A 27,189-nucleotide genomic window follows, 5' to 3' on the forward strand; every position below is an offset into this window, starting at 1 on the left:
TTAACATGAGTTTCCAGTGAGAAGGATTTTGGGGTAAGGGGACGTGGCCCTTTTTAAGCTCCCTGCACGGAGGACAAAATGGCTTGGGCATCCCTTCTGTTTGCCCCCTTCTCTTGGCCTCGTGACCCTGGTGGGCCTTTGTCCTCTCCCAGCTCAGCTGCTGTGTCTTCTCCCTTCTCTGCCTGCTCGACGTTCTCCTGGCTCATTGCTCTCTTCTCAGTGCCCACTGCCTAGTTTACTTTGATGCTTTCTCACTGAAAACCTAAAGGAGCCCCCTCCTAAGTCACCTCTCCCCTGGAACCAGCCACCCAAATGAGGTACATAAACGTCGGCTCGCTTCTCTACCTTTCCCGCGTGGGTCTGGACCCTCACACCCACTTTCTGTGATAACGATGCTACTGTTTATGGGCCACTCACTAGACCCTTGATGTTCATTTACCTCATTGACCCCCTCGGTAAGGTAAACCTTTCCCTACTTCATATTGAGGGCTCAGAGAGGTTAAGTCGTCGGTCCAGGGTCACCCAGCTGGGCAGCGACAAAGGAACTGGACTCCAAGCCTGACTGTTTTGAACACTGTGCTGGGTAATCACAGCGTCACCTTGTCCTTTTCTTCTCCCCTGGGAGGATCACGACAGCCACGAAACTCTGTTATCCCTTGATTAATCAGTCTTAATCTTTATGACCTTTTATTAGGTATTAAGAGGCCTTAAAGCACTTCATGGGATTTCAAGGCTAGTAAAAATAGAACATTTTTTTTCTGGGATTTAAAGAGCAAATGCTTAATTTCACAGATTTCAGTTTGTGACCTTAGACCACCAGTGGCCTTCTCGGCACTGCTGTGTACTAGGTGCCGGGGCTTCGCCGAGGTGTGGGGCTTAATCCTGTTTTCGAGGAACTGCAGTCAGGCTGTGACCCACAGCTCTTAATTAGTCTTACACAGTAGGTATGCCGTTAAGAACATAGCTAAATCTAAAAGTTTAGGCTGCAAAGGACAAAACCTTTGCCATGGTTATTTTTGGATAACCAAAAGTACAAACTTGGCGTCCTTCTGTCCAGAGAATCATTGTCTTTATTAATATTTTCCAAAAGGGACCCATTTTATCTCCGGCTTGATTTCTAATGGCTGCGTAGTGTCCTGTTACATGAATTTACCACAATTTATTGAACAGTTCCTGGTGCTGTACATTTGGGTTGGTTATAGGTTGGGGTTTTTGTTTTCCTGTTTATAAACATGTCAGATAATCTCAGTGCTTCTTAAATTTAACAGCTCGAACCTTCTAAAATTTGTACAGTATGAGGTTAAACGTCTAATAACTCTCCTACCCCAGAGATTCAAGATGCTGCCTGTTTTAAGGTGTTTCCATTCTGCTCTGTCAGACTGTCTCTGTGTTAGTCTGTTACTGTAGCTTGTAGTTTTCTTTTAATATTTAGATGTTGAAAGTACCACTCATTTTCACGTACTTGGCTGTCCTGTCTCACCAACTCACCCAGATGCCCAGGTCCTGCCCGCATCCACACAAGCCCTGGGAATTTGGGGGGAGGGGTGGGGAGATCTGCATGTTAACAGCATTTCATTCCCCTGCCCGATGTGATGTGCTGCAGCTCCCCGTTTAGTCAGATTTTCTTCTGTCCTGGTTGTAGACCTTTTCTTGGTGTAGGTCTTCCATTTTGTAAGTTTGGCTTCATTCCTTTTTAGGCAATTAAGTAACATTTCCAGGTATTCAGTTGCTAATCAGCGCTTGATCAGTGGCTCCACTTAAAAGAGGGGCCTCCAGGCTTCCCTGGTGGCGCAGTGGTTGAGAGTCCACCTGCCGATGCAGGGGACACGGGTTCGTGCCCCGGTCCGGGAGGACCCCATGTGCCGCGGAGCGGCTGGGCCCGTGAGCCATGGCCGCTGAGCCTGCGCGTCCGGAGGCTGTGCTCCGCAACGGGAGAGGCCACAACAGTGAGAGGCCCGCGTACCGCAAAAAAAAAAAAAAAAAAAAAAAGAGGGGCCTCCAAGTAATGCTTAAGGGTGTTTTTGTTTTTGTTTTTGGGGGGTTTTTTTGGCCACACCACGCAGCTTGTGGGATCTTAGTTCCCTGACCAGGGCTCGAACTCAGGTCCACGGCAGTGAAAGCTCTGAGTCTTAACTGCTGGACTGCCAGGGAATTCCCAGGGTGGATTTTTAATAGTTTAAACCTCAGATGGCTTAGGGAAAATAGAACTATTGTATTCCAGCTTTGACTTCAAGGCCCTTAGTGTTTAGAAGAAGTAGTGAGTTAAAGTGGGTTGACGTCATATTATCACGTGAACAGTGGAGCAGGGCGTGCTCTGGTGAGGGCCTGTCAAGTGTGAAGGGGGTGCAGGGGCCCCCGAGGCCCCCTGGCCCAGGGCAGCTGTCATCACTCCGTCCACTAAGGTCTGGTGTGCAGGAAATACAAACCTGATGCTACCCAGCTAAAATGCCTTTTTCTTTCCTTCTTTCCCTATCACAGGGGACCGTGATTAGGGTATTTTCCATTCCAGAAGGACAAAAACTCTTCGAGTTCCGGAGAGGAGTGAAGAGGTAAAGTGCATAAATCCGAAACGGATTCTGGAGCTTCAGCTCAGATTTCACTCTTATGCTCTCGTGGAAACTCAAACACTGGGGTCCCAGTTCAGTGACCAGCCGCTTCAGCCCAGCTGAGTGGTCAGGTGGCGTTTGGAAGTCTTGTTGTGGGAGGTTAGAGGGACATTTTTATCAGAGCAAACTGGGTTTTGTTTGTCCGTGATTCCCCCGAACACAGAGCGGTGGCCGGATGGCCCGGGGTTGGGGAAGGATGAGCTCGCCCAGGCGGGTGGGGCGAGCAGCCGGGGGCTCCTGACCTGGTCAGCAGCTCTCCTCCCCTCAGGCTCTGCTCGGAAACCTGTAACCAGCGCCCCCGGCTCCCCAGCACTCCGGCAGATAGCTTTGGCCCTTATAGTAGTTTCCTTCTTTCTAAAGAAACACCAAGCCACAGTCACCGCGTGGCGCTCCGTCCGCTTCCCCATCTGCAGTACCGGTCTCCTCAGACCGGGGACCACCCTTCTCCGGGTCCCTCCCACCGGCGATGCTTGGCCTTCAGTGCCACACACAGCAGGGCCGGCCTCTCCCCGTGCGGCCCCACCCGGGTCACCATCCAGCCTCGCGCTCGCCTTGGGCTCTGCTCTTGTCCCTGGGCTCCATCCTTCAGACTTGAGCCCCGCCTGTCGTTCTTTGAAGATGGGAGTATCGTGGGAGCTGTTTGGAGCCTCTCAGGGTCGTCTTCTTGCCCCTGGGATTGGCTCCAGACCCCAAAAGGCCTTGGATTTCAAGGCCTCCCAGCATCCTTCCTTTCCAGCTGTGGTTGGTTTCCCTTCCCCGTCGCTCCCAGCTCCTCAGGAGAGGAACTTCCGTCTCCATGGAGGTCAAGGCTGTGACCTGCCGACTCCTTAACCTCTGGGTCTGTTGAGTGTCCCTGGGGAGGCCTTTCCCGACCTCCCGCGGAAATAGCATTTCCCTCCGAGCTCCTGTAGCACCTTCCACTAAACTTCTCAGTCCCCTGCTTGCGGTGAATTGAGTTCCTGCTCACACCTCCCTCCAGGCTCCACTGAGGCAAAAATCATATCCTGAGCCTTAGCACAACGCCGGGTGCGTCGTGAGCTCTCGTAAATATGTATTGAATAAAGCCCCTTGACTGTTGACAGGGCTGAATACATCTTGCATTTCTAGGGTTACGAGGAAATGTAGGTTTGTTTGGTGGCTTTGGGATTTTAACAGGTAAACTGTAGAGTCTTAGTTTATCGAAAGTTTGCTTTTAAACATTATCAACATTGCCAGTTTACCCTCTTCCGTGTTAAGAGTTGCTATATCTCAATTATTGGGTTCTTTTACTAAGCTTAGTGCTATAAAGCCAGCCTCATTCAGCTAAAAATGGTTTAGTGAAGTCCTGATTCCCTTAGGTACGTGAAATCTCAAAGAGTTAACCACATAAGGATCTATTAAAGGGTTACTCGTACTTGATGTCACCTTTCAGACATTCTGCTTCTTTGAACACATGTTTTGAGGGGGTGACTAGAAAGGAATAAGAAAGATACCAGTAGCCCCACATGTGCCTGTCACGGGGCCCTTCCTTCGCTGTGACTTTCGTGAAGTCCCCGGGGGCACTGCTGGTTGCACTCTGTGCCCAGAAAACAGTGTGACTCGGGCCTCCCTCGCCCCAGGTGTGTGAGCATCTGCTCCCTGGCCTTCAGCACGGACGGCGTGTTCCTGTCCACCTCCAGCAACACGGAGACTGTGCACATCTTCAAGCTCGAGACTGTGAAAGAAAAGTGAGTCTCAGAGGTGCATTTGTTCAGGTAACGCAGAGCGGTTCGTCCGCCGACTGGGTGGACACGTGAGCGCTCTCCTGCTGGCTCCGGGTTGAGCAGCGCCACGTCCCGGCTCAGCAGCGGGGCAGGTGGAGTATGGAGTGCGTGGTGGGCGGCCCGTGAGGCCCCGAGGGCGGTCCCCTCAGCGCCTCTTCCCACAGCCCTTCTGAGAGGGCTGCCCTGGGAGGGGTGCTTGCGCCCTGCTGCACAGAGGCCGTTCCCATCTGTGAAGCGGCTGGTTTGAATTACGCATTGCCGCAGTGGCCGTGCGCGGCAGCGGGCGTGGTCCTTACCTTTTCTCTTACACTTGATGACCGTGCAGTAGGATCAGTGTTGTTTGTTTCTAGTGTGTCTTACCCTAAGGAACGTTTAGGATGACTTACAAGCATACATACAAGGTGGATAACAGCAGAGGTGGGCTACGGGAAAGTAGCGGTTGGGGTTTGTGCGGCTGAGGTTTTTGGAGACTCCCCGTTAGACAGATTGGGGCGGGGATTCTGGATTTGGCCCTCGTGTCCTCACATAGGCTGCAGAGCAGGCAGTTAATCGTTTGCCATCATCTAAGGTGGCCACTAGGGCGGGGCCTCAGGGCCCCTCGGGGGACACGCTCTGTAATGTCCCCAGGGTCCCGAGAGGTCATCGCTTCCTGTGCCCCCTCTTCCCTGAAGTCTGGGAAATTTCTCTTGAGTTTGGGGGCTGATCCTTGCCTCGGTGAGACTGGGACGTGGTCGTTCTCAGTGAAGGGCCCAGCCTTGTATGCCTGACAGCGTCTCCTCCTTCCAGGCCTCAGGAGGAGCCCACCACCTGGACCGGCTACTTCGGGAAGGTGCTCATGGCGTCCACCAGCTACTTGCCCTCCCAAGTGACAGAAATGTTCAACCAGGGCAGAGCCTTTGCCACAGTCCGCCTGCCTTTCTGTGGCCACAAGAACATCTGTGCGCTGGCCACGTGAGTAGAGTGGGCGCCGCCTCTGGGCCCACCCCCATCCCCCGCGCATCCAGCTGGGACAGATCGCGGGGCACCGGGGACTGTGGCGGTGTGGCGCCAGGATAACCTGCAAACCTAGACCTTGGATTTAGGCAAGAGTCACAGGAGCGGGGGGGGGATCGTGAGGTGGGCCTGTGCTGTTTGTGGACCCTGGTGCTGTCTCTGCGGTGTCTGATCCTCACATCTTCCTCTTTCTGTTCTTGTTGAGAACGTTTAGAAAAACATCATTAGGTCAGGACCACGTGAGAGCGCCGGTATTTAACCCTTGGTCCTCCAGCGCCAGCGCCTCACGAGGTTCAAGGCCCCCGTGTAGCCGAGTCAGCTGCAGGCCGCACAGGGCCTCTCTGAGCCTCACTGTGATAGTCCCAGTACAGCCACGCAAGAAAAGACTGGGGCTTCCCTGGTGGCGCAGTGGTTGAGAGTCCGCCTGCCGATGCAGGGGACACGGGTTCGTGCTCCGGTCTGGGAGGATCCCACATACTGCGGAGCGGCTGGGCCCGTGAGCCATGGCCGCTGAGCCTGCGCGTCCGGAGGCTGTGCTCCGCAACGGGAGAGACCACAGCAGTGAGAGGCCCGCGTACCACAAAAAAAAAAAAAAAGATTGTCTTGAAAATACAGTGAGAGCACATCTGCACGATTCCATGGATCTCAGAAACATTCATCTACATCCTTTTTATCCACTTTGCATCGCTGAAATGTTTATGAAAATATCTACCGTTAGTAATCGCAGAAACCATGAAACTGATTTTGTTTCCACCTGTTCTCCTGTGGGCCTCAGTGTTTATTCACACCAAGTTCCCCCTGGCCTTGGTGTTACGGCCTCAGGTAGCACAGCAGAAGCGGTCCTTATTCTCTTACACGTGGACAGTATGTTGAGTTCATGAAGCTAAATCTGCTCGTTTTGGGCAGGGGGGTTCTTCCCTGGCCAGGCTAAAAGCTGCTAGTTTAATGAGAACTTTGTGAAAGTTTCAGGCTTAGAATTCGGTTGCTTTTTATTCTCGCTAGAATCCAGAAGATCCCCCGACTGCTGGTGGGAGCCTCGGACGGGTACTTATACATGTACAACCTGGACCCCCAGGAGGGGGGAGAGTGCACCTTGATGAAGCAGCACAAGTGAGTTGGCTACACCGCGGCCACACCTCCTCCAAGTGGTCAGGCTGCTGCTGGGCGCCTGTTGGGGGTTTGCTCATTTCCCCAGAAGCCGGGGATGCACAGGGACGTGTCCCAGCGCAGCCGCCTGTGCTGCGTGGGAGCTTCACTCTGCCAGACGGAATTCCACGGGGGTACGGAGCCCGCTCTCCACGCCTCTGCCCACTTCCGGCTCAGTAGCCAGGCAGAGACAGGAGCGGCCGGTGCGCACTGTCCTCCCTGTGGAGGGGCCTGTGGGCCTCTTCCTTGGAACCGTATCCACTAGGGATGCAGCTCAGCGTTGCGCACAGCAGGGATGGCCCCAGGGTGCGTCCACAACGCAGGGCACGTTCTCTGAGAGCCTGCTGGCTCACTGAGATGCAGCTTTTCTCTTTGAAAAGAAGGAGTTAATATTAGTCAGTTGGAAGGTAGTGCAGTTGGATTTTCTGTTTTTGCTTTTTTTCTTAAACAGTGATACTGTAATACCCTTACAGTCAGGGTGAACGTGGGGGTGATTTTGTTTTTTCCATAGTGCATTTTGTTTATGTTCAGTCTTTAAAAATGCGATGAGATTGCCTTCCTAGGTACAGCTTTTTTCATCAGACTCAGCGTGTAGAAATGCCCGTGAACAGACTCGCGGGGGTCACTCCACGGTCAGCGCAGTGTGACGAGCGCATGCGTGTTCCTCCCACGAGGGGCCTTTGCCTTGTGGCTGCAGGTCTATCCCAGCTGGCCCACGGGCTGTGTTGTCCTCGTGCCCCTGACTGTCCCTGCTGTCATTTTGTCTCTCCCCTTCCAGGTTGGACGGCAGCATGGAGACGACCAACGAGATCCTAGACTCCACATCCCACGACTGCCCCTTGGTGACGCAGACGTACAGCACGGCCGTGGCCAAGGGTCCTCACGTGCCTTCGTCCCCAACGGCACTGGGTAAGGGCTGCGGACGGGCCTGGAAGGCAGATCAGGCCAGGCCCGTGGGTCTCGTGCTTCCTGCTCTCGCTCTCACCAGGGCTGCCCGCCTGCCTCTTGCCGCGGGGACAGGGCAGGGGCGGGGGCAGGGGCGCTGAGACAGGCCAGCTGTTGTAAAGTGCGGTTGTCAAGGCCTCGCGAGGCTGAGTTCGTTTTCTCCATCTTTGAAGAAGCGGCAGTCCTCGTGGTTTTGGGTGCACATGGATTGTTCCCTGCTTGCCGCCCCTCAGCTGGAAAGCTGCCCTGCACCCTCAGTCTTTACCCTCCCGGCTGCGGAATCACTCAGCAAGCAGGCCCTGCTGGGAGGCGGGCAGGATGGAGCAGGGAGGCCCTCGGGCAGACACGCACAGCGGAGACCGGGGCGCCCTGTGAGCCGTCTCCCCCCAGGCCCACCGGGACCTCACCCGGATGGTGCTGTGGTTGCTCACGCTGCGACGTCCTTGCTCACTGTTTTACTCTTAGAGATGAAGGCCTCTTACGGTTAGGGGAGGCTGTGTCCCTGTCGCTGTCCTCAGCGTCCCGCCGCTCACCAAGGCTGGTTTGCAGCCTGTGCACCAGGGCCCTGTTACCATGCCCGCCCCTTTCTGGCCTTCGTGGGTCTTGGAAGGTCAGCGACTTCCTCTTGAGGTGCCTGAGGCTGCAGGGAGCTTGCTGGTCAGGGGAGAGGCGAGAATTCCAAGCCCCGTGGGCTCTGAGCTCCCCGCTGGCCCAGGTCCCGCCTCGGGTGTGGCCTCGAGGTCTCCCACCCGTGGCCCGGCCTGAAGCGCCCGCTCTCTCCGCAGCCTACGCAGACGAGCTGGGCGCGGTGGGCGGCGCAGGCCTGGAGGACGAGGCCCGCGCCCTGCGGCTGGAGGACGACAGCGAGCAGCCTCCCATGATCCTCCGGACAGACTGACCGTGACCTGTGAGAACGCTGACAGAGGACTTGCGTCATGCTGCTATGAACTTTGACCTGAGTTGGGGGAGAGAATGGCAGAGACTTCAAGAGGAAAAAAAAGATTGTAGCTGTAGTCTCGCTCCATACTGTCGAGAAATACATTGGTTTCACTTCCGTGGCTTTTAATCCTGCTTATGAATTTCAGCTTTTTGTTGGTTTTCTCATTTTGCCAAAATTAACTGTTTGGTGAAGCCCTTGAAACCGCCTTGCTTTGCATGTATTAATGTGCCGATCCAGCCTGGGAGAGCCACTTCCTAACCACCTGCAGGCGTTTGGGTTTTCAATCTGTACAGACTGAGGAGCGGCCCCGAGAAGGCAGCAGCGACCGGAGCGGGTCAGGCGGGGCCGGGTGGCGACCTGGAGGGGGTCCCCTCTCCCTAGAGCCCCTCCGGGACCGTTTTCCCCGTTTTATTTTGTTAATTAAATTCTTTCCAAATTGGATTTTTCTGGGGTTTCTTCTGCGGTGGATTTTTGTTTCTGGTCTTGTTTTCCACGTGGGTGTTAGAAGAGAGAGGTTCTTCCCAACATTGAAAACCTTTTTCTCTGATAGCACGTGAGCTTGAAAGACCGCCAAGGAGCAACAGAGTGAGGGAAGGCCACGTAGGTAAATCATCTGGTCTTTGCTGTGATCTTCCTGTTGGACAACTGTGTGTGTGTTTTTTTGTTTTGTTTTGTTTTTTGCGGTACGCGGGCCTCTCACTGTTGTGGCCTCTCCCGTAGCGGAGCACAGCCTCCGGACGCGCAGCCTCAGCGGCCATGGTTCACGGGCCCAGCCGCTCCATGGCATGTGCGATCCTCCCAGACCGGGGCACGAACCCGTGTCCCCTGCATCGGCAGGTGGACTCTCAACCACTGCGCCACCAGGGAAGCCCCGTGTGTGTGTTTTTGTGTTTGTTTTTTTAAGGAACGTTTGTAGCTGCTTCTTTGCCCATAAAGCACAGAATTCAAATGTGATAGGCACCTGAATTGTGCTCTTAGCTCGAGCTCCATTGTCTGGGGGGGGTCCTTCCTACCTGTGTCAGGAGGAGGTGAGAGGAAGCTGGCTGGAGACATCTTGCTTACAGGGTGACCTGGGCCTATCTGTTTTCGTCTCAAAATTGATCAGCAAAAGTGATGAGAGATTGTGGTCACAAGCTCAGTGTTTGCCTGGCTTCCCTTCTCATTCTCATAGAATTTAAACAACCTCAAATACCTCGAACTCTGCATTCCAAACCAAGACACGTAGTAGTTAAAGTTTTGAGGGATTTTAAGAGGAGTTGGCGGCATAAAAGTGGGTTCTGGCTTCTTGGGGACGGTGACGGTTAAGGCTGGAAGCGGAAAAGCGACAGTGTCTGCCTTCCCTCTTTGAACAGAGGAAGGGTCTGCGGTGTCTGTTCCGGGTTGTGTGTGTACCTGGGTTGTGGCGGTCGAGTGGCTCGTGACGGGGAAGCAGTTGTCAAACTGACTGCCCCCGTCCAGTGCCCAGCTCCAAGGTCAGTCCCCGAGCGTCAGGCTGCTTGTCGAGTGGTTGGCCCGGTGGCAGGGGTGCCCGGGGCGCATGTGACCGCAGCAGAATTGCAGAAACGCTCGTTGTGGCAGCGATGTGAAGTGCTACGTTAGAGGAGAAGGTGGGAACACAGTCAGCTTTTCCCCAGAGCCTCTGTGCGTCTGTCCTGGATCCCTGACTAAACAGGAAGCCCCGGCGATGGGTCTGGCACCTGGGCCCCTGCTGAGCCCTGAGCGAGGACAGAGGGGCCCGGCGGCCCCGTCCACCCGGCCGTGCCTGGAGCTCCCTCCCTCTCTGTCTCTTGAAGCAGGCTCGGCGTCCAGCTCCTTAGTGTCGGGGTGTCCGTGGCTGCTGTGTTGCCCAGGAAGAGAGCAGCCTCCCTGTCAACTGGTCCCGGCCCTGCTGGTCGACTCCACGCTTGGGGTGATTGGGGGAATCAGATCTGCTTCGCCAGGTTTCTCTTGTGAAAGGCACGTGGTTTCGTCGTTCTTTGGGGTCAGTCATCCCAGCAGACGGGGTCAGCGTCAGTTCCCCCCGCCGTGGGGCCCAGCTGGCCCAGGCACTGTCTTCTCAGACATGAGAGCTCTTTGCTCGCCCGGGTCACTGTGACCTGCGCACCCCCGAGAGGGGGTCCGAGGATTCTTGGTTGAGAAGAACTGAAAGGATGGGTGGGTGTTTGCTGACCAGCTTCTGGAGGGGTGAGCGCCCCTGCACTTCCCTTTGCCTTTTCCGTTGCCCAAGCATATCCCTTCCTCTGCTCCACGTGGGTCTGAGTCCCAGCGTCACCAGCCTGAGGCCCCTGCAGGAGACTTGGACAGGAAGGCCAGAGGCCGCTGACTGGTCGACAGCAGGACTCTGCCAGGATGAGGGGGGACTCAGCCAGACCCAGCAGAGCACGTGTCCTGGGTGGCTGAACCCCCAAACTACACACCAGTGTTAATTTTTTATGTCATAGTTTTCCAAACTTAAGATTACTTGTCACTGCCGGGAAACTTGATGGACTTGGCGTGCATCGGGACCAGCTCTTTTGTACTTTCTAAATGATGGGGCCAAGCGTCAGCTTGAACCTGGAGTTAAGGACTGAATTCAGCCCCCGATTCTACCACTGCTGGCGGTGGCACCTGGAGCCTCGGGCTCTGGACTGGACAGCGGGAGCCGTCCCTGCCTCACGGCTCTCGCGACGTGTAACTCGAAGTGGGCGCCCAGCCAGCATTGAAACAGAAACCCGTCTTACGGAACCGAACGCATCGTTTTCCTTCAGCTCTGGTTCCTGAGCACAAAGCCGGTGGGAATCGGTATAAACCACTTACGCACACCAGGTTCTGTGTGGTTCCCTTTCATCCCCTGGACGCCCAGAGCAGTGGGTGGACATGGGCATCGGTCTGGAGACTTGCCGCGTCTCGGACGCCAGCACCACCCATGTGGCTACAGTTCACCACCAGACCCTGGGGCCTGCGCTCTCGTCCCAGCACAAACCCCCTTCCGGCCAAGACAGGACATGAACTCCTGCCTTCCTGGTGTCGCCTGGAGCATCCAGCCCTGCCCTCTGTCAGGGCTCGCAGCCCAGGAGTGGGCGACCGAGCTCTGCCTGTTCACGGGTTCGTTTGGGGAGGAGAGAAGAGAGAGAATCTCGTCTCCCCCACGGCCAACAGTGACCACGTGCTGAAGAGACGAGAAGTGCCCAGGTCCCTGCTTAGCAAAGGAGCACAGGACGGCCAGCAATGGGGTCATCTTCCCGGCCTGTGGCCAGCCGGCAGCTGCAGTTCCAGTGATGCGCTGGTGCGGGGCTGCCCGTGAGCCATGCTCGGGGGTGGTGTTTGTCCCCCAACCCCCCAAAAAAATCTCTGTAGGTCCTCTTTTGCATGCAGGGAATGACGGGATCTCTGGTTTTAAATGTACATGTGAAACCGTAGCTAGCACAGCTGAGAATCCAAATACGTTATTTTACAAGTGTACTTAATCATTCTTAAACTCCAGGTGGGTGGGCTGAGAACTTGGGCTCGGGTGTGGGTGTCAGAAATGTGAAAACAAAGTGCACGCCAGCCATTGGCATTTGGTTTGGGGGGACGCTTTACACGGGATTCTCTTCGTGAGTAACTTATTTCTTACTGAAAATATGTAATGATTGCTAATAGCCAAGCAGACAGATTTCACTGCTGTGTATTTTAGTTCTTACCCAGGTCAACATCCTTGGCCCGTGTTGTACCTTTTTATTCTGTGGATTTTGTGAAGCACAAAAAACATTGGATTTGGAGGCGTGACTAGCCCTTAGCCTTCCCTAAGGTATCTGACCAGAAAAGTCTTTAATTTGGGAGAATTAAATCTTTTTGAAGCTCCGAGTTTAAAGAGACTGTTTTGATTCCTCAGCCCTGTATTTTCCTTCTTTACTGAGATGTAATTGAATTATTCCTTCTTACGTTTCCCTTATCGGTGAGCCTGTCGTCTGCACTGCCAGTATGTATGGGGGGGGGTGTGTTTGTATGTGTGTGATTGTACGTGTCTAAGCCGTGGTTGTGCTTACTGGTAACATTCCATACCACATTGGACCAGAAGCCCCATTAATGCTGGTAGCATTTTATAACTGCATTAAGAAATTAAAACCTAGGACTCCCCTGGTGGCACAGTGGTTAAGACCCCGCGCTCCCAATGCAGGGGGACCGGGTTCAATCCCTGCTCAGGAAACTTGAGATCCCATATGCATGCCATAACTAAGAGTTCGCATGCCGCAACTAAGACCCGGTACGACCAAATAAATAAATAAATAAATATTTTTTTTAAAAAAGGCAAGAATGACTTGACTGTCATTCTTGGCTTTCAAAAAAAAAAAAAAAAACCTGTGTTGTTTGTTTTCATCGATTCATTGCCTACTCACAGGCCATACGGCTCATTTGTACCATGTTTAAATGCACTGTCACTCTACTTAGAATATTACAGCGAAGTAGCAGAGTCCTGCAGCCCAACTGAGATCTTACAAAGCTGTGCGTCCAGAATTGATTTTCGTCCTTTGCGAAATAGGTTATATGCTTCTTTCTACTGGAATTCTTGGCCTTATCTGAAAGATGAGAGAAAAAAAACCGAGTCTCACAGGATGGTGGGATTAAGCAGGTATGTGCTCCTGGTGTCCCTGAGGCAGCGTGACTGTTGGTGGAGATCATTAGCCTGTGAGTGATGGGGCGGAGACAAGGTGAACCCGCTCTGCTCACGTCTGTTCTGATTAAAAGGGCTGGTTTGGTGGCTTCCTTTAGGAGTACATCCTTCTTTTTTTTTTTTATTGTGGCCGTGCTGTGTGGCTTGCAGGAGCTTAGTTCCCCGACCAGGGGTTGAGCCCGGGCCCTGGCAGTGGAAGCACGGAGTCCTGACCACTGGACCACCAGGGAAGTCCCTGGAGCAGATCCTTCTGTCACGGAATTGCTGTGTCACAAATCTCCCTCCGGGTTGGAGAATCCATTCCTTTTATATCAAAACCAAGAAACGTGTTGTGTCTGTGCTACTGAATAAGGCATGAGTGACACCAGCCGGGGAGGTTGAAAGGCCAGCTGCTCGTAGCTGCTGGAGTTGCGTCCGTGCCTGAGATCTTTGAGGCCGGCCCCCTCGTGGCCGCCATCCTCTTGGAGGAGACACCTGGGGCAGCCTTCTACTTCTTACGAGACTCCGTGAGTCTTTCCTGATTTCCTTATGTGCTGATTTTGGTTCCTGTCGAAGTGAGAGCATTTGTGATTTTCTTCCTACTGTATTAAATTACGTTTTTTAGAGGCGAAACACAAAGAGGCACCCGAGTTCCTTTAGAACAGCCAGGTGTTTTCCTCAAATGAGTGCGAAGGCGGATGACGGGGGGGTGGGGGGAGAAGGGCGCCCTTTTCCTCCCTGGGGGAGGTCCCGTTGCCCCCACTGTCCACCTTCCCCGATGGAGTTAGCGCCTCATCCCCGCGGGCTCGGGCTGCGGGGGGGGGTCACACTGCCATCTGCACACGGCTGGGAGCTGGGCCTGTAGGGAATAGAGCACCTGGCATAACAAGGCGAAGTGCGTCCTAAGCAGAGGGTGTTATAAACTCCAACCACCTGTCTTTTGAGATGGTGCCCTTGGGATGCTCTGTTCAAACCAGCTTTTCAGAGACAGAGCTCTAGAACAAGCCCTTCAGTAAAATCAAGTGAGTTTTAAACCAGAAGCCCTTGGCGCGTCCCCTGCCCGTGTCATCACCGCTGTCCCTGCGGCAACGGGGAATAACAACCGGACGGCTCTCAAACAGCCGCGCTTCCGCCCATGTGCAGCCCCGGGTGATGCTGGTCACCGTCTTCTCCCACCTCATTCGCGCTCATCGCGCTCATCGCGTGGCCTCCCGGGAGGTGGTGCGAGGACGGGTGGGCGTTGTCACCAGCTGGGTTCGGCGAGGGCGCGGGGATCTGGAGGCTGTGACCTCTCGGGGGAAGCAGCCAGTGCGGGAAGCAAAAGGAGCGATGCTGCTGTGGGCAGGTCCCCGCCACCTGTGCTTTCCAAGGGAACCTGCTTCTGCATCCCTTCCCTTCCGCCAGGCCCGGGCAGCGTCACAGGAGGAGAAACGCGTGTCCTTATCCTGCGTGTTTGGGGCTCGGCTGTGCCCCCGTGTGTTTAGGGGTCCCGCAGCCTCGCAGTTCCCCCCTCGGCCCGCTCCGTTCACCTGCGAGGGCAGTGTGCAGAGTTCCCTAGTTCTGCGGTCGCTGTGCTCTTTTCCAAATAAAAAGTGTGAATATATTTGAAACTATGAAAATCTTCTGGTTCACAGTTAGGCTACAGTTAAGGGCTCTTCCTTGGAATTCAGGGTAAGGTTTTTCCTCTGGGCAGTGGCTGCAACAGAAGCCACCGCCCCTGGCACCCCGTGGACCCCCAGCCCCTCGGTGAGGCTGGGCCCGATGCTGTCTCCCAGCCGCGTGCCCTTACATCCTCCGCGGCGCAGATCCCAACACGAGAAGCGAGACGCTCAGGGGGAGGCCACCTCGCCACCTTCCTCCTCCTCTCGGCCCCCAGGCTGCGGGACACGGGGTGGCCCATCTGTGGGGCTGCCTGGGGTGGCGCACTGGGCGGGGTGCCTGGTTGGGAGAACTCACAGTGGGAGACACGGGAGGTGCCCGGTTTTGTTCTCCTTGCCACCTGGGCATCACTGTGCTCCTGAGGGCGGCTCTCCCCTCCCCGGTGGGGCTGAGAGAGGGTCACTTCATTCCGCTGGCTGTTGCCCCGCCCCCGCCCTTGTCCCTGCAGCTGGCAGGGGCCACGTGGAAGCTTGTGGCGGCCCTCACAAGAGAGGTGTGCCCTTCCCAAGAGAGGACCTGATCTGTTGCCACTTAAAAATGCAACGTGGTGCGTGGGTCCCAGATCTTCAGATGAAGGAGGACACTTCCAATTGTCACCATAGCTGGCTGCTGTGACCTCAGACTGGCGGCAGACGGCACACCCCCTGCCCTGTGCAAACCCCCCAGGAAATGCTGTGTGAAGTGTCCCCTGCAGGGGGCCTCCCTCTGGGGCTCCATCACTGCTGCTCCCCTGCTGCTGTTCTGGGGGGCCGGGCACCCTGGGAAAGTGGGGTGCGGTGTCTGGAGAAGGAGGCCAGAGCCTTAGTTGAGGCACCCTCCCCACTCCCCACCCACTCGGGCTTCCCTGAGCCCCTTACAGGATGCAGAGCCTCTGCCGTCTGCCCCCAGCCCAGCTTACCCACCCCCTGGGGACCCGCAGCCCAGGGTCTCTCCCAGGGTGAGGCCCCAGCGTGGCCGAGGTCCAGGCTCCCCCTCCCAGCCAGCCCTGTGCTGAGAGGCCCCCAGGAGACAGCTTGGTCACACGGAGGCTGACGCCAGCCCTGCATCCTGGCTTCTCGCCAGCTCGGTGGTCATTTACATCTTGGGTTCCATGAGCAGGTGCATCCTGGGAAGCTCCATTGCATCCTGGGAAGCTCCATTCCATCCTGCCAGCTCTTGAGGTGCGACCTGTCGCAGGGCGAGCCGGGGCCTCGCCCATTGAGGGGAGAAACTTTGCTTTGTTCCAAGTCCCATTGCTCGAGGGGTGTGGGGAGTCTCTCCTGGTTCATTTTCTTTTACACAGCTCAGTTCTGGTTAGCGTAGGTTAGTTCCTGCTCCTTTTGCCCATGATCAGAGTGTGCGATCAGCCCCCTCGCTCCCATCTCCAGCAGGCGGGATGAGTTCCCAGGTTCTGGGGTCCCACACATAGAGGGAGGGCTTGGCGGGGGTGGAGGAAATGTTCCTCAATCTGTAAAAGCCACCAGGCTCCTGGGGGAGATGATGACGCCGTTTTTGACACGATAGTTGGATCATTTCTATCCCAGAGGCCCATGAGAATTTGGCCTCCTTGGGAGGAATTTGGGTGTGGGCGTCTCCACCCACCTGCTTCAGGGCTGATCTGATGACCAGCCCCACCTGCCCCAGGAGCACAGAGAGGATGGGAACGCGGAGAGCCGGCCGGGGGCCAGGGGCTCGCGTGCGTGCGCCTCGAAGCTGAGTCAACCCAGCTGGCAGGCGGGCGGGCCCCCAGGCCCGCCGTCAGGAGCTCCCCAGACAGCCTGGGCTGGGGGTGTGGGCTGCCCCACCCTGAACGCAGAGGCCCCTGCAGCCCAGCCCGGCTGTGAGACCCAGGACCCGCCCTGCCCTTCGCAGAGCCACTGCCCCGACCACCCCAGCAAGACCCTGGACTGAGCGTGGATGGAAGGGACCAACCGGTGACACCCCGATGACACCAGCCTCCACTTACTGAGCACCTACTGTGTGCAGCACACTTGCTGGCACTGGGTATGTTTCCTCGTTCAGCTGTCGCGAGTGGGAGGCCTTGCTGTCCCTGATGTGGGAACAGACTCAGAGAGGTTGAGCAACCTGTGTGAGGACACACAGCCATAAGTGCCAGGTGGCGTTGCTGATCCGGTCTGTAAGGCCAGGCCTCCTCTGGGCACCACTTCTCCTTCCCTGCCAGCCCTGCTTCCCTTCACCCCACCGCCCAGGGCAGAACCCAATCCCACCCTCCCCAAAGGCAGCAGGTGTCTGCCTCGGGGGGCTGGTTCTCCCTGGAAGACCCTCCACTTTCCCCGTTTAGCCCCTGAGAGGCAGCGATGGGCACTCAGAGGCCTGTGTGGGGCCTCCCTCCTCCCTCCTCCTGTCCCACTGGCAGGATTGATGCGGGGACGGGGAGGGAAGAGGCCCGTCAGCCTTCCAACTGGTCACCACGGCCCACAGCCCACGGCAGGAGAAGGATCCCTGGGGCCGGGGAAGTGGAAGGGAGATGTCATTGCTGGTGGGAAGGGGCCTCAGTGCCCCCGGGGACCAGGAAAGTGGCTCTGCGGCCCTGCTCTGTGGTCGCCTCTGTCCTGAGTCTGTCCTTCAGTCGGCCTTGTGGGGAGGCTGGGAGCCTGGGGCTGGGTGGAGGCTGGAGCAGAGTGGTACTCCTGGGACGTGATTTCCTGGGCCTGGTGGCAACAAAGAGCGTGAGCTGGGGTCCCTAGGAAGCCTGTGACCGACTGGGTCCTGGGCCGGCATCCCCAAGTGTGGTCGCAGGCATGCTAGCTGAGACCCCGGAGAAACCCAGCAGGGCAGCGCGTGACTCAGCCGTGCCAGCCACCAAGTGAGGGGCTGAGCTGCCCGGCTGGTCATACCTGTGTGCGGACGGGCCGCCCTCGCGTGGGAACGCAAGCCCGGAAGGTGATGAGGGAACCGGAACTTGGCCGGGAAGGTGAACGCAGCCGAGAGGCGTCTGCACCCTCCCGTCAGAGACCCCAAGGGCTGTCCCAGGAGGGTGAGGCTCCCCCGTCACCCAGCTGGCGGGAAGAGGTTCGGTAAGCCATAGTTCTTCTCATCAGTTCTGGAATCCTGATAATTTGACCTGTTTAAAAACAACCACTGCATACATGTTGGGATAGGGTGGTCATCAAAACCAGTGACGGTGACAGTGCTGGCCAGGAGGCAGAGAAACGGGACCCCTCATGCAGGGCTGGGGGCGGCGCCAGGCAGGGCCCCCACCATGGAAAGTCTGGAGGTTCCTCAACACGCACAACGCAGGGTCACACAACCCAGCGATGCCACTCGTGCGCGGGTACCCAGAGCACTGGAAACCGGTACTCAGGTGGTCATACGCGAACGGTTTCGGGAGCGTTATTCACAATGTTCCAAAAGTGAAACAACCCACATGTCCACAGGCGGATGGATGGGTTAGCAGAAGGTGGTACATCCACATGATCGAATATTATTCAGCCATAAAAAAAGACCTCGAAAACACGATGCTAGTGAGAGAAGCCGGACACAAAGACTGAATATCGTGTGATTCCGTTTATAGGAAACCCCCAGAGACAGGCATCAGGTTGCCAGGGCCTGGGGGGGTGGGGTGAGGGTGGGGAGCGACTGCTGGTGGGGACGGATTTCCTTCCAGGGCAATGAAAGCATTTCAGAACTAGAAAGAGATGGCGGCTCCACAACATCGTGAACAGCCAGTGTTGGCGAGACAGTGAGGCCCTGTCGCTGGTAGGTGAAGCAGGGCTGGGTGACCCCTGGTGGGCGTGACTCACTCTATGGGCTGTCTTAGCTCAGGCTGTCACAACAGGGTACCACAGACAGGGGTGGCTTAAACAACAGACATTTATTCTCACAAGCTGGGAGTCCAAGATCAAGGTGCCCGCCGACTCAGTTGCTGGGGAGGACTCTGGCTCGCAGACCAACCTCTTCGTTACGTTCTCACATGGCGAAGAGAGAGATCTCTGGTGTCTTCTTCCTCTAATAAGGGCACTAATCGCATCAGACCAGGGCCCCCGCTCCTGACCTGATCTGAACCTGATTGACCCTGAGGGCCCCACGTCCAAATACTACCACATGGGGGTTAGGGCTTCGACGTGCGAGTTTGCAGGAAGGGGACACGGATCAGTCCGTGACATGAGGCTTGGGTCCAGCCGGACTAGACAAGATCTGAGGCCGTGAGAGTTTCTTTTTTCTTTTTTTTTTAATTTATTTTTTAAATTTATTTGTTTGTTTATTTAATTTTTGGCTGTGTTGGGTCTTCGTTGCTGCGCATGGGCTTTCTCTAGTTGCCGCGAGCAGGGGCTGCTCTTTGTTGCGATGCATGGGCTTCTCATTGCGGTGGCTTCTCTTGTTGCAATGCACGGGCTCTAGGTGCGTGGGCTTCAGTAGTTGTGGCACACGGATTCAGTAGTTGTGGCTCACAGGCTCTAAGCGCAGGCTCAGTAGTTGTGGCGCACGGGCTTAGTTGCTCGGAGGCATGTGGGATCTTCCCGGACCAGGGCTTGAACCCGTGTCCCCTGCATTGGCAAGCGGATTCTTAACCACTGCGCCACCAGGGAAGCCACCGTGAGGGCTTCTAAGGGCTCTGACTCCCGGTCCGTCCACCTCCACTGGGGCAGTTTGCCTCCGGACCACCGTGATTGGCTTGTGCTGGTCTTGGCGTCCCGGAGCACTGTGCCTCTCCAGCCCGCCTCCTGATTTGAAGCAGGTTCGCAACTGAACACTTGGGGCAGGAGGGCCACGTAGGGACAGATTCACAAGGACCACGAGGGGTCGTCTTGGTTGAAGACAAGCACATTCCAGCTGATCCCTGGTTCAAACGTAAACTTCAGTAACCATTTTCTGACTATAAACGTAGAGGCTCAACATGGAACATTCTGGAAACATAGGGATGCCATCAGGAGGATCAAGGTCGCCTCCAATCTCCCCAGGTAACTCTGGGCTGACATCGTGGTGTGTTTCCTTCCATGGAGAGGTCCCTTTATAAGTTGATTTCTCTAAATTACCGTTCAGCTCTGCAGCGACCCCATGTTCTCCCTGCATTAGTAGTGGGGGTCTTATTTTTCCAGCCCCCCCCCGCAAACCGGAATGTGCTCTCTGACAAAGGACATGTGGGTTGGACACCAAGGCCTGGAAACGATGCCTTCTCTGTGGTGGGCGCACAGGGTGTTCAGAGGTTTGGGGCCGCAGAGCAGGGGTGAGGAGTCTGAAACCACGAGTGTGCACGCACGTGTGTGGGACTCGTGTGAGTGATGCCGGGTGTGTGCACGATCGTGCCCGTGTGCATTGTGGTTCACGTGTGCGTGGTGTGTGTGCACACGTGTAACGTGTGTCTGTGATGTACGTGATTAAAGTGTGTGAGGGATGTGTTTGTGCACCTGTATGTGTGTAGTGTGTGTGTGAGTCACGTGTGCGTGCACATGTGCATGTCTGTGGGTCAGTCCGTTCAGGCTGCTGTTAAAACAATACCAGACACCGGGCAGCTCAGAAACAGACGTTTACTACTCACAGTTCTGGAGGCTGGAAGGCGCGGGGGCTCCGTGTCTGGCGAGGACCCTCGTCCTGGTTCTCACTGTGTCCTCACGCAGCGGAGGGGGTGGGGAGCTCCCTGGGGTCTCTTTCGTTAGGGGCACTAATCCCGTCATGAGGGCTCTGCCCACGTGACCTAATCACCTCCCAGAGTCCCACCTGCTTGGGGTTAGGACTGAACGTAGGAGAATTTGGGACACGCAGTGGGTAGCCGTGCGTGTCCGTCTGCACACGTGTGCGTTTGTGTGTGTGGTATCCCAGCCACCGGGACTCTGGTCTGGGCTCTCAGTGGCCGTGTGGCTGTGGGCAGTTGGACGTGCAAGCAGGCAGACCACCTCCTCCATCACCTGGTCAATGTCCCCAAAGTCAGGCGGGTGCCCTTAGCAGCCTCAGGGCTAATGGCCGGTTGTGGGGGGCATGTTTGCTGTCTTTTTCCTCCAGTCCCGCTTCAGGCCTCCCGCCTTGCACCCTGCTGCTTCCCCTGCAGCCTGCAGTTTCCTCGAGAACAGGCTATTTCCTTTACGGTCCGTAAATATTCGATAGGTTCCGAGAGTGGATGAAAGGAATTAAAAGGATTTTGTTGGGTTTTGCAGACACAGCCATGCTATCTCAGAGGATAAATTTGGAAAATGACACCTAAGTACATTTTTCTCTTGGGCTTTTCAGGAAAGTCGTATAATCTGCCATATGGAACCCAATGAGCTCAGTTTGCCTATAAATTCTCACGTCCGTTTGCTCAGGCAAACTCAACTTGCTTTCCTCATTGCCTTTCAAAGCCCGGCCTTATCCAGTGCCCTCTCTCCTCTTTTCTGACCAGGGTTGTTTGTTTTATTTTGAACGCAGTCACTGCCCGGGAACCCTGGGAATTTTCTGCATCTTCTGTTTGGGCTGAACCGTCCTTATTGAGAAAATGGGAGACACTTGACCCCCATGGGTGCCCCACCCCCATGCCCTGTGGTCTCACTCTGTTTAATAGCAGATCATCAGGGACCACACCTGATTTGTGTTTCTTCGCATTGTTTCCATATTTAGCTCCCCTTGACTTTTCTGAGCCTGGGGACACCCATATAGGGAGATAATAGTTGAATAAACGGTGATTCGATTACGTTTTCATCCTAGTGGAGACCAGCCAGTGCTCAGTACGACTCTAGAGACCAAACTCGAGGTCACCGTGGCTGGTCCACGGCCCTGCCAGCCAGCTCCCCACAGATGCTCAGTTCCTCCCCTTTCTGTTTCCACTGCGTGTTTCTCCCATAATAATGTTCCCTGCAGGAAAGCAGAGCCTTGTTAGGCTCAGATACGTAAATGTCAAAAAGGAGCCAGAAAAGTCAGGTGTGGCCTGAGCCTCGCCAGGATGAAGTTCAGGCCGGCCTCTGGCGCCGTGGGAGGATGGAGGGGGAGGGAGGAGGACAGTGAGTGGCCCAGCGGGGCGTCAGTGATGATCGGACAACAAGATGCAGTCCATCCGCAGCCAGGGGTATCATTCAGCCATCAAAAGGCGGGCCGTGCTGACAGCGTGGATGAACCTTGAAAACGCTACAAAGTGAAAGAAGCCAGACACAGAGGCCACGTGCTGTGTGATCTCATTTATAGGAAAAGTCCAGAAGGGGCGGATCCACAGAGACAGAAGGTACACCCGTGGTTTCCTAGGAGCAGGGAGATGGGCTTGACAGCTAAAGGGAGGGGGGTTCTTTTTGCGATGATAAAAATGCTCTAAAATCAACTGGTGAGGGTTGCCGATATCTGTGGATATGCCCAAAAAACCCCACCAAATTGCATTGTGTGTGAATTCCATCTCAATAAAGCTCTTCTTAAAAAGAGAGAAAAAGGGACTTCCCTGGTGGCACCGTGGTTAAGTACCCGCCTGCCAATGCAGGGCAGACGGGTTCGATCCCTGGTCCGGGAAGATCCCACGTGTCGCAGAGCAACTAAGCCTGTGCGCCACAACTACTGAGCCTTCACTCTAGAGCCCGCAAGCCACAACTACTGAGCCTGTGCCACAACTACTGAAGCCCACACGCCTAGAACTTGTGCTCCGCAACAAGAGAAGCCACCACAATGAGAAGCCCGCGCACCACAATGGTGAGTAGCCCCCGCTCGCCGCAACTGGAGAAAGCCCGCGCGCGGCAATGAAGACCCAACACAGCCAAAAATAATAAATAAATTAAATAAATAAATTTTTAAAAAAGAATGAAGAATGGCAGGGATGCATTTCCCTGCTTGGTTCCGCTTGGAGAGGGCTGTCCTAGAGCCAGGCAGAGCAGGGCCGCTGATCTGTGCTCTGAGTCTGCAAAAGACAGCGCGGGGGAACCTTGTCGGGCCAGGAGGGCTGGCTGCTTGAGCACGCCGGGGCCTGGGGGCTTCCCTGCCGTGGCTGCTGTCTGGGTCCAGGCCAGCGACAGCACCCAGAGCTCCCAGAAGTTCCCATTCAGTCAGGCCAGAGGCGGGATCGAAAAACATGTCCTCTCCATCATTCCCTGAAGCACCACCTAACAGCCCACCGGCCACAGCACGTGGCCTGTGGCAGAAAGCATCACAGTCACAGGGAACCCAGACCTTCGTCTGCATTGCAAAGAAAAACCAAACGTGTCCCGAGCCTCCCTGCCCCTCTGTCCAGGCTGGGTCCCTGCCAATAAAGACAGGCCCAGATGGGCCCTAGGCAGCCCCCAACCCTGGGCAGCTGGGCCTGTGCCCTGAGGGCCCGTGCCCAGCGGGGGCCCTGGGCTGTTTGGAGAATGAGGGGGACTTTGCACGAAGTACCAAGGAGGCAGCCATCTCCTTTCTTAGGAGCCCAGGACTCGTGTCTATTCCGATGCGGCGAACCCGGGCTCAAATCCCAGCTGGACCGCTTGCCAGCTGGGTTGGCATCACAGGGTGGCCTTAACCAAGCACCACAGACGTTTATTCTCTAGCGGTTCCGGAGGCCGGCCGTCCAAAGTCAGGGTGTCGACAGGGCCACGCTCCCTCAAAGGCTCTAGGGGAGGAGCCTGTCTCTTCCAGCTTCTGCCGGCCCCCGCGTCCCTTGGCTGTGGCCACGCCCCTCCAGCCTCCGCCTCCCTCCTCACATGGCTCCTCTGTGTGTGTCTGTGTCCTCTCCTCTTCTGCTGAGCACACTGGCCACTGGGTAGAAGGCCGGCCCTAAATCCATCACGATCCTTCTCAAGAGCCTTAATTAATTACATCTGCAATGACCCTCTTTCCAAATAAACTCAGGCTCCAGATGGACATGGATTGGGGCGGGACACATTCAAACCCCTCCCGTAGGTTGCTGCGCAGGTTATTAACCCCATGGCGTTGGTTTCCCCACGGGTGAGCGTAGTAGTCCTTCACACCTACAGCTCATCCATCAGGTGAAATAATTTACCGAAAGCACCTGGTCCAGCCCTCGGCCCTCAGCTTTCGGTAAGCGTTACTTTCCTTTCCCACAAAGCTTCCTGACCCAAGACGATGTGCCGGGGGAAGCTGGTGGTTGCATTTCTCCTTCCCTCTGTGGGATCCCCCTGCCCAGACTGGCCTCAGAAGGTGAGTATGAACCAGAGCCGCCCGGAGGGCTCGTCAGAACCCACCCCAGAGTTTTTGGGGGTTTTTGGTTTTTGTTTTGGCCTCGCCGCACGGCATGTGGAATCTTAGTTCCCCAACCAGGGGTCGAACCCCCGTCCCCTGCAGTGGAAGCACGGAGTCTTAACCACTGGACCGCCGGGGAAGTCCCCACCCGAGAGATTCTGATACAGTGGCTGGCGTGGGGCCAAGCCTGTGCATTAGCTGAGTTCCCAGGAGATGCTGATGCTGCGGGCCTCGGCGCACAGTAAGGACCACTGTCCTAAGGGCCAGAGAGCGAGCCTTAGACTCAAAACAATGGGGTAGCAGGACCAGCTTTTGGACACAGTCAGTGGTCGGGCCGGCTTTGGCGCCTGTGAGGCGCTCACTGCCTGCCTGACTCTTCAGGACGGGCACTTTCATCCTCGTGCCCGATGTTCCACAACGTGGGGTGGGGTGGGGGCCCAGCGGCCAGGAAGTCCTCCAGGGGGTAGTGAAGGACAGGCTCGTCCTGGCGAGCCTTCCTCTCCGCCCTCCTGGGCACCGCAGAGGCCTCTGGGGCCGCCTCCCCGCCTCCATGCTGCCCCTGGTCTATGAGGAACTGCGTCCGGTTGCTAGAAACGGAGACCCAACGCCACGCTCTTGTGTCTGGTTCTTTCACTCAGCGTTACATCTGTGAGGCCCATCCTGGTGCGTGGCAGGCATTTGTGTGTTCTCCTTGCTGTGTATTTCTCCGTCGTGTGAGAGCAGCGGCATTCGTCCTGTGGACGGACAGGTGGGTGTTTTCGCTTTGGGCTGTTACACACTGTGTGCCTGCATCTTTGGGGGCATTCCTGTGGGGTTAATGCCGAGGAGTGGGGGGTCTGGGGCACGAGGGATGCAAATGTCCAGCTTTAGAAGACAGCGCCAAAGTGTTTTCCAAAATGATTGTTTCTAGAGCTCTCCTCCTGCATGCCGAATCACCCCAAACTTGGCTTTTAAACGATTTCTTGTTCCTCGGCAATCTGGCTGGGCCCTGCTTCTCTCCACTCTCCAGAACATCCCGGAAGCATCTTCACTCACTTGGCTGGAATAGCCCTGAGATGCCACCCCTCCCCCTCCACGTGGCTGCCTGGGCTTCCTCACAGCATGGCGGCCCCCAGGCACCAGACTTCTTACCCCGTGGCTGACTTCCCAAGAGTGGAAGTGGAAGCTGTCAGGCTTCTTTAAAGATAATAGTAATAGGGACTTCCCTGGCAGTCCAGTGGTTAGGACTCCACGCTTCCACCGTAGGGGGCACGGGTTCGATCCGTGGTGGGGGAATGAAGACCCCGTGTGCCACGTGACATGCCAAAAATATAAATTAATAATAATAATAACATAATAAGTGGCAGTGTCACTTGGACTTCATTCTCTTGGCCAAAACCAGCCAGGAGATCAGGGCAGGTTTAAGGGAGGGAAATCCACTCCCTTGACCAGCGGTGACCTGCAGGAAGGACGGGGTGATGGTCACCGCCTTTGGGGGAAACCCCAGGATTGCACCGGTTCTCACTTGCAGCATGTGAGACTTCCGATTGATTCACATCTTCCCCAACCCCGTACTACGCTGAACATCTGTGATACATTCATATTTTTAAAACACAAGAAGAGGAGCCTTTCACGCGGCAGCCCTGCGTCCAGGAGGCTTCACCAACTCCATCGCAGGAGAGCTGAATCGAGGCTCTGGGGGCGGCGGAGAGGCTGCCTCGCCCCCAAGCCCCGCCTCCCCCGACCATGGCCCCCGGTGGTTGAGGACCCAGAGCTTTGCGGAATGTGCTGTCTCTGTCCTTTGCAGTCTCGTGGGAGCCGCCTTGTGGGGGGATTGATATCTGCATAAGCTGGGGGAGGGCTGGGCCGCCAACGAGCTCTGAGCAAATGTTCGCAAGAGCAACACAAATGCTCTGAAGCGCTTAAAATAAAACCTGGTAAAGGAACAGGCCAGTTAAGAGATGCGACTACCCAGCCGGCATCATCTAGAATTCGTGTTCAGCCCTCAAATCCTTTCAAGGGTTTGCCTTACTTTGATTTTAGACTGGTCATTGAATAGATAACACTATTCACTTGTCCAGAGAGAGGCCCTGAGAGCCTCAGCTCGTGTCCTGGGGGTGTGCGGACGGACGGCGGGGATGTAGGCTTCGTCGGTCCTGCTCCGTGAATGGAAGGCTGCAGGAGGCTGTGTGGTCTGGTGGAGGGTTTGAGCAACAGGAATAAACTGTTGGATACAGACACCCCTGCTCTCGGCTGTACACGCAAATGCATAACTGAGCTCCAAAGAAAAAAGGAGAAATTCTCAGGTTGAGAGATTCAAAGGCAAAGCAGTGAGACTGGGTTTCCGGGACAGGGGCCTGGGGTACAGACCCCAGGGGCAGACCCCCACTCGGGGCTGGATCTTGAATCCGTTTAAGGTTGGAGACAGGAAAAGAGGCTGCTTTTCCAAACACGAATCACTAGGTGCTGCCCAGGGAAAAGGGGCAAGACAGCCCCAGCCACAAGCCCTGAAGAAGACTCAGGACGCTTGCATCGCCCAGGGGGCCTGGAGTGGGTGCCAGGGCCCGGGGCAGGGGTGGTGGGGAGTGACTGCATAAGGGGGACAGAGTTTCTGTCTGGAGTGATGAAAAGGTTCTGGAAATAGATTGCGGTGCACTTAAAAATGGCTCAGATGGGAGATTTTGTTATGTATATTTTACTATAAAATATAAAAACAAAAAAAGCCAAAAAATATTGGAAAGGAGGAGACAGAATTATCATTATCCTCAAACAATGTGACTGTCTACCTGGAAAACCACGGGAATGTGTCAGGACCAATAAGGATGCTCAACTAGGTGTGTGGTTACGAAATTGATACAAGTCAATGGTTTTCTACAGACCAGGGGATACTTAGTTAGAAAATAGAACGGTGACAGAAACCCACTACAATAGGCTATCACTCACAGTAGCGGCAAAGCTATAAAACACTGAGTAATTCATTTAATGTGATGAGAAATGAGTAGGATTTCTAGGAAAAGGGCTACAATGTCTGCAGCTGCCCAAGAAATACTTGTTGAATGAGTGAACAATTATATATTTCTCCAGAGAGATATTAAAAAAAACAAGAATAAAATAAAACCAAGAATAAAAGAAAAAAAATGTATCCCATTTAAAAAAATAAAGGAATGATGAGCAAAGACATGGAAAATCTGTTGGTGGATATAAAGACGTACTGATGATTACAGAAAAGTAAAAACAGTAATAATGACTTGTTGGGGGGGGGGGGATGGTTTACAATGATGTGCACCTGGGGACTACCCCAGGTGGTGCAGTGGTTAAGAATCCGCCTGACAACGCAGGGGGCATGTGTTCGAGCCCTGGTCCGAGAAGATCCCACATGCCACGGAGCAACTAAGCCCGTGTGCCACAACTACTGAGGCTGCGCTCTAGAGCCCATGAGCCACAACTACTGAGCCCATGTGCCACAACTACTGAAGCCCGTGCCTAGAGCCCATGCTCCGCAAC

General features: G+C 55.4%; 1 protein-coding gene across 2 annotated transcripts in view; it reads left to right on the forward strand.

Moving 5' to 3' along the window:
- Positions 1–12,197, forward strand: part of WIPI2 (WD repeat domain, phosphoinositide interacting 2) — a 34,642-nt gene extending 22,445 nt beyond the window's left edge. For both annotated transcript variants that reach the window (XM_030846628.2, XM_030846630.3), the window contains 6 exons: positions 2,479–2,549; positions 4,205–4,312; positions 5,135–5,299; positions 6,344–6,451; positions 7,266–7,396; positions 8,218–12,197. In XM_030846628.2, the coding sequence (XP_030702488.1) occupies positions 2,479–2,549; positions 4,205–4,312; positions 5,135–5,299; positions 6,344–6,451; positions 7,266–7,396; positions 8,218–8,330 (696 nt within the window). In that variant the 3' untranslated portion in view covers positions 8,331–12,197. The remainder of the gene's footprint in view (positions 1–2,478; positions 2,550–4,204; positions 4,313–5,134; positions 5,300–6,343; positions 6,452–7,265; positions 7,397–8,217) is intronic.
- Positions 12,198–27,189: the final 14,992 nt, after the last annotated feature.

Source organism: Globicephala melas, chromosome 15, assembly GCF_963455315.2.
Source record: "Globicephala melas chromosome 15, mGloMel1.2, whole genome shotgun sequence".
In the NCBI taxonomy this organism is placed as follows: Eukaryota; Metazoa; Chordata; class Mammalia; order Artiodactyla; family Delphinidae; genus Globicephala; species Globicephala melas.